Source organism: Buceros rhinoceros, unplaced genomic scaffold, assembly GCF_000710305.1.
Source record: "Buceros rhinoceros silvestris isolate BGI_N320 unplaced genomic scaffold, ASM71030v1 scaffold15847, whole genome shotgun sequence".
NCBI classification, from domain to species: domain Eukaryota; kingdom Metazoa; phylum Chordata; class Aves; order Bucerotiformes; family Bucerotidae; genus Buceros; species Buceros rhinoceros.
In genome coordinates this window covers 1-11,659 of record NW_010421701.1, presented here as the reverse complement: position 1 = coordinate 11,659, position 11,659 = coordinate 1, and the positions used below count along the sequence as shown (strand labels likewise).

The window sequence follows — 11,659 nt, the reverse complement described above, 5'->3', positions numbered from 1 at the left end:
GAATAAAAGAAAAACGCTGTTACTGGTGATGCACACTGGGATCAACTAGAAAGAAGAACTAGATATAAAAGCATTCGATTGTGGGGACTATGTGGCCGCTGCTAAAATAAGGTCCTATAATGCATAAAAACAAATTACTTTTAAATGTGGTTCCTTGGCAAAAGTAGCCACCCGGCATGTAGTCAGCTCTTGGAAATGCTATGTCAAGGTACGGAGGCTGACTAGCTAACAGAAGTCAGCCACCATTCCCCTGCCCATATTACAACTCAGTATGCTTTGAAGAAAGTGTCCTGGAGATGTCATTTTCCACTCTTTTATAAACATGCACTTCAAGATGCTTCACTCCAGGCTAGCAAGGGATGCCCTACATCACTATAAATAATACTTACAGAATTTATGACACGGGATCATGGTCACAACTTCATACATTGCAAGCATTTGTGCAGAACGCAGTCCTGTGTATGCATACGCACCACAACATATATTCCTAGGAATGCTTAATTAGCACTCTTGTACAGAAAAAAACTCAGGCGTTATACCTCACATTTCTCACGCCTACTTTTAAAACAGAAGGGTAGTATTTTTTACACGTGGAGAGGGGCTCTAAATTTTTTTCAAGAGTTATTCCAAGAGAATACAGGACTAAAGAGCAGAGTGTTTTGCAGGAGGAAAGTACCTGTTTAAAATATTTCATATTCCTTCTTGCACTACAATAATTTAATAACTGCCTCAACTAAAAAAACTAGTAACAAAGCAACCCAGAAAAAAGAACCTGTGCTGTTTTTAAAGACTAAGTTTAGTGTGAATATACTCAGAGAGAAGCAACATCATAGAAATGAGTGAACACCTGTCTCCTAAAGTCTCTGAATGAGATCACACACCTTTCTAAAAGCCATGCTGTGATTAAACCTCAGCAGAGAAGGGCAGCCATTCCATGGCATATTTTCCACTAGAGGTCAGGCTGAAGGAGCTAATGATCTATTTCAGCCTTCAAAATCTGTGAGTGGGAGTTACCAATCAAGATTTGGAAGTTTGAAAATCACTGTTCAACTGATACTGCTTTGCTTCACTTAAAGCGAATCACAAAGATGTACTTTGCTACGTGTCCAACAGCTGGAGGTATTTAATCATGAGAGTATTTTAACGTATGTCAATATGACCTTTCACTGAAAACTTCATGTGCCATCTCAGTCAGCAGGACAAGATTTGGAAAAGAGAAGTTCGAATAATAAGGGACAACACACCAGTTACTTTTAAAAGAGTGTTTTTCAAGTTTGACTTTCTATTTTTTGCTTTTAGAAAGGACATACATTACAAGCATTTTCCACCTAAAATCTAGATTGAATTTGTTACTGTAAATAACTGGGAAGAGACATGGTTATGCTTGCAGTATATGACCGTAACAGGCTTCAGGTGACTATAAAACTTTTCTAAACCCCAAAGAGATCTGAATTAGGAACCTAAGCCATTTTTTTCTTTCTTTTCCTGTATTTTGGTGACTTAGGCAACTCCATCACTTTCAGAAACATTGATCCAGCTTCTTGCAATAAATCCCTTGAAGGGAATGAAGTTCAGACATACACTTGCTTCTGAAAACTTAAGGAAAAGTTTAATGCGTCATTCATAGTTTTAAATGCCTGCTTTGTTGTGATGGCATGTGAAGTCATGCTCAAAGAGGGCTGAGGGGAGACCTTATTACTCTCTACAACTACCTGAAAGGAGGTTGTAGAGAGGTGGGGGTTGGTCTCTTCTCCCATGTGACAAGTGACAGGATGAGAGGAAATGGCCTCAAGCTGCACCAGGGGAGATCTAGATTAGTATCAGGAAGAACTTCTTTACAGAGAGGGTTGTGAAGCATTGGAACAGGCTGCCCAGGAGATGGTGGAGTCACCATCCCTGGAGGTGTTTAAGAGAGGTGTAGATGTGGTACTGAGGCACATGGTTTAGGGATCCTGGCAGTGCAGGATGAATGGTTGGACTCAATGATCTGAAAGGTCTTTTCCAATCCAGAAGGTTCTATGATTCTAGGTCAGAGGTCTTTGCCGGTCACCAGCCCTATTAACAACTCACTGCTTTCAGCAGGTCTGTCAGCCTTGAAAACCAGGACAAAATAACTTTGGCCAAAGTCACATAAGCATTTATCCATAGAGCTGAAAACTAAACTGAGGAATTACTCACATTTACACTCTGAAAATGAAGCAGCCCATGAAATTCAGAGACAAGATCAGCTAACTAGGTCAAGCTATGTCAGCTAGCATTTTAAAGTACCTCGTCGTCAACTATTAGAGCCACTTCAAAGGTAAACAAAGTACCTTAGAGATGTAAGAATATAAAATGCCAGGAATAATTGGTAGAGAGAAGAAAACTTGTAGTTTCTCCAGTCACCTAAGATTAGTAGTGGAAACTGCAGGTATACGGAACAGAAATGAAGCCTAGAAAATGTTTGTTTGACCCCTTTTTATGTCTCTCATGGACTAGCCTTGCCTGTAGTTTCACCAGGTCAAAAGCAGCATACCTGCTGATAACAGACAGTCATTTCACCAGAGTTACAGATTATTTTGTTTAATGATTCTGTAACAGAACCCGGTCGTTACAGTCTGATATCCGCAGGTGCACGTTTTAAAAGGTGAAAATTCAGTTTAGCTCACTAATACAATTCAACTAATATACTTTTTTCCTTTACTAGTTCTCCTGAAAACAAGCTAACGTTTTAAACCTTCCATCTCTACAATAGGTACAGTATACCTCTCTAAGGCATGGCCTGGAGAAATACAATGTCTTTTGACAAGGACCACTTCCAACACACTTCAGTGGAGCTGGCAATCAGAGTTTGACTGAAGCTGGTAACGAGGATTTCCCAGACTGAGCATGTACCTCACCCAGAGGCACAGATGGTATTTGTAGGAGCAAAGAAAAATAAAATACAGGTTTAAAATAAATGCAAGAGAAACACGGAATAACATTGAATCACTCTAGGTGTTTCTAAGGGTTTCCATTTATCTTTTCTACTTCCCAGCACATAGCAAGTGCACGTTCAGGACTTTGAAATTACTGAGCAAACAGAAGGGATTTAGAACTAGTTTTGTTTCAAAAGTAAGATCACAGAAATAAAGATAGGGTCCAGGTATTTGACTTCAGAATGAGATTTATGTACAGAAGTTTGATGTAAAAAGAGTTTAAAATGCTGTTCCTGCATGTATCTGGCAATGACAGCTAGGCTTGTCAGAAGAGCCTTTTTGATGCTAAAGGAAAGGACTCGCTTGCCGCTGAATCTCAGACAGATCCCTCTGCACAGTGGCTACTTTCCCATTGTTTCAAATGGACAGAAAGACACACAGCTGGAAAGAGGCAAGCTACAAAGAAGTGAGGGAAATACAGCTTTAGACAATGGTACCATGATGTTAGGAGGCAAGAGAAGCCATAGACTGATCAGCCTGAGCTGGCAGGTTGACTCTGATGATTGGTTTGGACCCCAGCTCAAGGCTGCAAGACTTACCCCTTCTCTCTCCATCACTTGACATATACATTTACAAGTGTCACTCATTTTATGCTGAATTTATTTAAAAAATGAAAAAAAAACCAAAAACAAACAAAAAAACCCCAACCTTCTACAGAGGTTCTACCCAGCCATGAAACTTATGTTTGGAGTAAATTCCAACAAAAAGAATTACTTCAAATTTTCACCAGTGTCACTAAGCAGAGTTTAGCTCAAATACTTTTTTTTTTACTTTTTATTCTATTCACTGAGAGAAATGGAGCTACCACAGTTCAGGGTTTTTAATCCCAAAGTGGATTACACAAACAATTTCATCAAAGATTTTTTTACAACAAGCCTAGCATTACTGGTTATATCTTATTATTAAGGTAAGCATTCTTCAAAGAACTGTATGATTGGAATCTCTTCCTGACACACAGTGACATGCTATTTGCTGGCTGCAGTGAGAAGAGTCAAAATGAAAACAAAAATACAAACACGCTTTTTTTTCCTTTCATCTTTATTGATTTAGACTTCAGAGCTACAGCCAAAAATAGTGCATCTGTAGAAAATTACCACACATGCCATCAATACAGCATCATTGCATGTTTAGAACTGTAAGCACTTGACAAATTGCACAGAGAGAACGTTCAATCCAGTATTTTGGCAATGCAGCCCATGAACAGGGAATGCAGGGAGAAGGATTTTTTTTTTCCTCTAAAAAGAAATATTTCTGAACAGGAATGAAAAGCCTCTTGTTAAAAAACGAATTCCAGTCACCACAGAAAACTCAAATGGGCTCATTCAAGACCTCAGTGCTGGAAAATTCATGCGGAATATCAAACGGTACACAGAAGCTCCAGCTCTGCTACAGGTGTAACGCCGTCTTCAGCACTTTGTACGCCATCGAGATGGTCACTACATACCCAGTCATCCAAGACAAACCTCTGCTGGGCTGAGGAAGTGGGATCAAGTATGCAAAAGTGTGAAAGATTCTAGACCCAGCGAAGATCCTGAAATGCAGCAAGGCTGTGGACAGCTCAGGGCTACTAAGAGCATACAGTAGCCCAATGCCAAGAAATGGGACAATGTTTTCAAGGTCATTCAGATGGTTTCTGGGAAAAGAAGCAAAGTTGTTTTATAATGTCACATTTTGTTGAATAAACCACTTTAAGCCTCATTATTTTCCAGCATCTTCAGATCATGCTACTGTTAAGGCCTTAACACAACTGCTGGCTTCCCCTGCAGTGGAGACTTGATTCAGCTACTGAAATTATTTTGGCATATTCACCCAACATCGCTCTGGTCTCTCTTGCTACACCCCACACTTCTAAGCTTATTATGTATGAAAGGTCTTAGTTTTCCCCAGGACCTTGGTAATATTAAGGACTTACATGAGGCATATGGGTTCACCTGGGTGTGCAAGGATACAGCAAAAGGCAAGGAAGAAGACAGACAGCTAGAATTTTCTTGTAAACTCTTGTCAACTGAACAGTCACAGTTGTGACTGCAACTACTAGACTTCATGGCCCATATGATCTATTCCAATCCCATAAACTCAGTTTGTAGTCTCCATAAATACTATATATCTTATATACGAAACAGTCTATCAAATCTTCATGAAGTTCAATCATCTTGAAGAATGTTATTTTTGAGCATCTATCAGGTGTGACAGTTACACTTTTGGTTCATTTTCTTCACTACTAAGCACTAAAATAGCCAAAAAAATGTTTGAAAATTTGAAACCTAAAGTAATTCACTAAAAATATGTTGAGACTGAACTCCAGATATTGAAGTATTCTTTCACACCTCTTCCTAAACCTTCCCTGCTCCCTTTACCTTTTTAAATAAATTGTACTTCCAGCCAAATTTACTAATTGAAGCAACCCCTAAGCCTCACTAATTATGTCGAATTTCACAGCCAACTAGAATCAGAACATGGTGCTGTTTTGCAGCTGCTTTCTGAACTCATTTATCATTACAAGGCAACATGCCCTCCAGCTTTTTTCCCCTCAAAAAATATACACTGTACAGCCATAAACAGAACAACTTCCAGTCACTTATACAGAAGAGAAGCCATGCTAAATCCATGTGGCATGATCTGTTGCTATGAAGCTTGCAGAAGAAAATACGATAAATTTCCATTAAGAACCGTTGCTGGGAGGAAAAAATGGATGTTGCAACATCAGTGGAGTAAGTAGAACCACGCTGACTTACTAGGTCTAGCTGATGGGGATGATGACTTCCCCTTCTTACTAGGGAAAGTCTGAACAACTCTACAAAATAGCAACAAAGGATTTGATAATATGGTGTTTTTAAAATCTTGTCTGTGTAAATGACTCTGTGAGGTGGTTGTTATCTCTCTAATGTAACAACTTGAGTTAAAAGGGCATCTAATTTGTAAAGTTAGTATCAACTTAGTTGTCCTCTTAGAATTTACAAATAGAAAGAACTACTTCTCATCAAAAAGTGCTCATTTTTAAATAACAACCAGCAAATTAAACAACTAACAACTCTCTGAAACACTCAGGGGTAGAAAAGGAAAGTTCAGAGCATCTTTACAGCCCACTGAGATTAGACTCTTCCTTCTGAGATTTTAATCCAGAAGAGACACACAGGAACCACAATCATCTACATCTACAAGGATGCTCTTTCCTGAAATCAGAGCTAGTACTTATTTTCAAGATCTTCCCTAGTGGTGGTTTAAATGAGAACAGTTCGTTCACATTCAGGTTTTTGGTATAAAAATATATATAGCAAATAAACTGCTGGCTTCATTAAGGAATAATGATAAGGAAAGCATTCCCTTAAAGCTTTTCTTGTTAACACAGGTGTATTAAACAGCACCTCCTAAGTAACAAGTGACAGGACAAGAGGAAATGGCCTCAAATTCTGCCAGGGGAGGTTTAGGTTGCATAGTAGGAAAAATTTCTTCATCAAAACGGTTGTAAAGCATTGGAACAGGCTGCCCAGGGAAGTGGTGGAGTCACCATTCCTTAAAGTGTTTAAAGGATGTGTAGATGTGGTGCTGAGGGACACGGTTTAGTGAAGACCTGGCAGTGCAGGGTGAACGGTTGGACTTGATGAACTCAAAGGTCTCTTCCAGCCAAAACGGTTCTGTGATCTCAAAAATTATGATATTGGTAATGGAAAATTTTGCCATCAGCTAAATAAAATTAAATAAGCTGCAACATTCAGCCCACTGAAAAACAGCTTACATTCTGCCATGAACCTTGCGAAACAAAATACCTACACCACAGACTGCACACTGACATACTATTAATAGCATTCTTCCAGAAGGCGGGTCAACTTGCCTGTACCACTGACACATCAGTGAGTAACCTCGATTCAGTACAGCAAAAAGAGCACAGGCTTTGACTCTGACTCTGCACAATTTGCCAGATTAATGCTCTCACTGTAACTGTGGAGTCCCACAACTAACATAGTTTTACTCCTCTTCCCCGTTATTTCCTTTATACTTCAGGAAAAGATGCAACTGGTATTCAAGGTACATAGAAACCTGATTTACACTTAATGGATGCTGCTTCATACCAGATCATCTTTTAGTCACACTTTACAATCTTCTCACCACAACCCCTGTGCATACAGGATACTGTCGAAGTCTTAGGTATTATAACCAGACAATGACTTATTATTTTTAGAATGCATGTTGATGGTTTGAATGTGCAATGGTTTGTTCATTTAAATGAATGAATGTATTAGATTTCTACATAAAGCAACACAAAATGCATACAGGCTTGCCAAAGAGAACAAGGGGACATTCATTCCTGGATTTAGTATTACTCTGCTATTTAAAATGAATTTTAAGGCCTCCCATGCATTACCTGCGTACACGTTCGACATCTGGATCAATCCGCAGATATTTTTTAGCAGCCTCGCCTTTTCCAAATGATGCTGCATCTTCTGGGTTGGCAAATGCCTATTTCAAACATAAACATACAAGAGACATTAGAAGCTAGAATTTTTCTTCTAGTCCAGGCCGCTTGCTATAAAGGTCACTCCTTTTACTAATGCCTCTGTAACCTCACATAACTTATCTGAAGTTAAATGCATGGAGAATAATACATTGTTCACTGCATTGCTGTTTTCTTGAGCCTAGCCTGTAAGTAACTTGTCTGCTGACAAATTATTGTAATTTATGGCTGAAGATAAAGCCTTCCTATAAGATGGACAAGCATGGCAGATGACTGATACTCAGCCTGAAGTAATGCCAGTGAGTTGAAGGAACATAGGGACCTGGAAGGTGGAACAACTCTCTGCACTGCCTATGTCTCTTTTTCACTATTCTTGAAAAATTATCTGAAAACCCTTTTGGATACCTTCCTTCTTCAGAAGTCTACAGAGCAATAGCTTCCAAGAGCTCATCCTTATTTATGACATAAGTTTCTCCCTTTCCTCTTATGTAAAATTTTCCCCACTTACATGACCCATTAATACCTCCAAATACTGTAAGACACTACTTGAAAATAACACATAATTCAGTTAATGGAGACTGCAGTAGATTTCTCCCTGCTGACGCATGTGGTAACACGTGCATTCTGTCGACTGTTGAAGGTTAATTCAAGAAAACCTTTTGATTTTAGGAGAGCTACATGATTGTTTTCTGAGGCAGCCTTGATCCCTTTCTATGAAATGTCCTTGGCCTCAAAATTCTGGAGACATCTTAACAGTACCAGCACCAGCAACACTTTACCTTCTTTCACTCCACTAACTTCTTTCCTCCATTTTTTCACAGTATTGTAAAGACTTTTTTATATTTTATAGGAAATCAAAATTACTTTACTAATTTGTTTGTTCATCGTAAGAAAACCAAACACTCCAAATTAATAAAGGCCTATTGTCACATGGATCATAACACGACATAAGCATTAATACAGGACTCCTCTGGATCTACATACAGGACCAGCAGAGCTGACATGCTCCTGCAAGAGCAAAAGGAAGTTACAAAACAGACAGCTGGGTCCTGTTTTGAACATACAGGACAGGCTGTGTGGTCTTCTATACTCAATCTTCAGCTATGCCAAAGACCTAGAGGGATATTAGAAACCCGTAGTATGTGCTGTTAGGTCCTCAGGAACAGTAGAACAGCTCTGCTGGCTTCTTTTGTGCCCAGCAGGAACAAAAAGCAGTATTTCACAGAAGAACTGCAACAAAATCCTTAAAGCACACACCATGTTGCAGAAGCAGATCTCACAAGAACAGTCATATGAGGCAAATTCGGGGCTCTTTCAGCCCAGAACCATGTTTCCAAAAGTGGTCATGAGCAGATGCCCAGAGAAGACCAAGAACCCGGCAAATACAACACAATGCTTCCTGTGAGCACTTCCTCCTAAGCTAGATGCAGCTTCTGCATTATTTGGTAAAACCCACTGAATCTTTCATATACTTATTTAGCCTGCACATCAATCCATGCAAATTTCCAGCCTGCCTCTCGTTCTAGAAAGAAATACAATTTTTTGTTAGATAATGACCTACCAGCAATGGGAAGGGTAAAACAATTAGAAAGGTAAAGAGCTTTAGAATTACTGGATGAAAGGGTTACGGACGCCTGAAAATCCACTTCACATCCCCTCTTCTGACCCTACTAGTTGGTTATTCATGTCACGTGGCACCAGATCACATTTTATTTGCTTTATAAATTGGGTACCCAGTACATCGGCTTACTGCAGAAGACAGTGGAAATTACAGTTATGAAAAGCTCTTACTTAAAAATACAGAAATGTTTTACAAGGATGGACTCAATCAAACGCAACTGTAATGCACAGTCTCATAATCATCTCATAATTAGGTTAAAGACATTGTCCATTTGAGACCAACAAAGCACCAGCACACCAAACTCAGAATATCATTAAAGGAGGGAGGAGGAGGAAAAAAAACAGCGTCAGTATCTGAAAGCTGAAAAGAAAAGAAACACGTGATATCTCTGTATTTCAACACATATTTCAACTTGTTCTACCAGACAGTATTCTCAATTTCTTACCTTTGTTGTCATTCTGAAGTATGCTGTTATAAGACTCATCATCATCATTTTCAGAAGAACAACAGTTGCATAAGTAGCATAAGCCTGGAAGACCTCATTGTCAATTAACTGGGTCAATTTAGCCATTGCTCCACTTCCCACTGACGATCTTTAAAAAACATTAAAGTTAGGCTAACACCACAGCAATCCAAAGTTCTGGCAAGATTGTCAGAATAGCTTTTTTTTAGCATCACTGCAATGACAGCACAATTTTCCCTCTCTGAAAAGTTTATTTTCAAACAAATTTATTTTTCCTCGATTTATTTTCACGATGGCATAATACTTTGAGAAATTAATTATCATTTAATATTTCACTTCCACTGTATCTGTTTATTAAACTGTCAAATATAAACCACCAAATATTAATGTAACTGCAGAAACAAAATTAAGTAACAGAAACACTTTTGAAATAACAGAAGGAGTTAGACCAATTTTAGACCAATTTATCTGAACTAGTGAATTTCCCTAAGCAGTTACCAGGATAGACATCACATCATATATGACAACATGCTATACATAAAATTAGTATTGCCCACTTTTTTTTTTGTAAAGTGACACAATTATAAGTGCACTTCAGCTTTCAAAGTAACCAGTATTATCCCACCCAGCAATAACTTGTGATCAAACTGAGTTAAACACACATTTTTCTCCTTTGAGACCTTGATTTTAAAAATTGTTTTTAGCTTGATTCACTGGCAAAGACAATGTAATGACAAAAAGCAGAGCATTATTTATGCTTTTATCATGAGAGGTTTAAGCTAATGAACTCACATTACAATGATACCATACCAAACCCACAATCCTATGCAGGTGGTACCTTTTGCCAACATCTTAAAGTTAAGAATGCGATGAGGACTGAATGCACGTAAAATGAAAAGAATGTCCTCTTGCACATTCGATTTGTGCTCTGCACCAAGCAAGGCTTCTGCCTCACCAAGTGCTTCACTCATGCACTTAGTGAGTAGCAATCCACACAACCACTATGTCTTGGCTCTGCTTGAGATCAAAATGAAAGTACGTTTTGTTATAGTTCACTTCATTATTTCCCATGATATAATTTTAACAACAGTAACAAAAAAAGTTAATATAAACTTGCTCACATCTCTAACAACCTCTCATCTTGCTTTCAGCACAGAGTAAATGCCAGCTACAGCCAAACAAGGGTAACTGGATGAGCAGAGATCAGTAGAAGACTCTTGCTCTGAAGGTATACCCTCGGTCGAGAGGTGGGCAAGATGGAGGTAAGCAGCTGTTTGCTCAGTGAAACAAACCAAGCCTTGCATGGACCTGTCTGGCTGTGGTGACAGGATTTTCCATCCTCTTTTAGCCCTTCCAAAAAAGCGCCTGGGTCACAGGACCACACACTGGGTCTAGGGAATATAAGAAATTCAGTACAACTCTCTCTTCTCTCACGTTACAGTACAACACTTCTTAAGCATATCAGTGATTCAGCAAAGATTTTTCTAACTTTGCATCACAGCAGAAAGCATAATTGCAAGCAACAAAATAAATCCATGGCATCAAAGCATTCTTCCCTACTGGATTTTAAAGCTGTTCTGCAAAATCATCCAAGAACTACGCAAAGTCATCAAAGACCAAGATCTGTGTCCTTCCCACTGGAACTACACCACATTTATCCATCTTCTCTACTTGTAGGGCCCCTCCAAGCCCTCATAAAGCCCCGGCCTTGCCTTCACTATGAAAAGGAAGCCTACCGAAGAATTCATAGTTTTAACACCCATACCAAAACCAGCACAAGGCTTAAAAGGGATATGCTCAATTAGACTATAAACAGTCTGATCTGCAAAGCTAGTGTAATACCTCTCTGTGCTGCTATAGGCAAAACCCATGCCTGGCTAAACGCACAAACCTAGATCCCATGGAAAGGATCTTAAAAGCCGGGGATGCAGAGAACGCCGGGGCCGAGCGCTCGGCGGGAGCACAGCTGTGCTACCGTTCCCGTCACTTCGTCCCGACTCCGCGCTGACTGCGCAGCTGTCATCAGCAATGTCAGCACTGGGGCGGCCTCTTCTTGTTTGGTAAAGCGCCGCTTTCCACCGGGGGCTCAAAGCACGCTCAAACTGCTGCCAATCGCCAGGCCCGGCCCTGCGCCCTGCTACAAACTCCCATTCGAAAGAAACAAG

The 11,659-nt window shown here is 39.5% G+C and overlaps 1 protein-coding gene across 1 annotated transcript; it reads right to left on the bottom strand.

The window, feature by feature from the left end:
* Nucleotides 1-4,343: 4,343 nt before the first annotated feature.
* MGST1 (microsomal glutathione S-transferase 1) lies at nucleotides 4,344-9,633 on the bottom strand. The gene is made up of 3 exons (XM_010139792.1): nucleotides 9,477-9,633; nucleotides 7,321-7,415; nucleotides 4,344-4,590 (listed from the first exon to the last, which is right to left on the bottom strand). The coding sequence occupies exons 1-3, from the start codon at nucleotides 9,600-9,602 to the stop codon at nucleotides 4,344-4,346; spliced, it is 468 nt and encodes a 155-aa protein (XP_010138094.1). The 5' UTR covers nucleotides 9,603-9,633.
* Nucleotides 9,634-11,659: the final 2,026 nt, after the last annotated feature.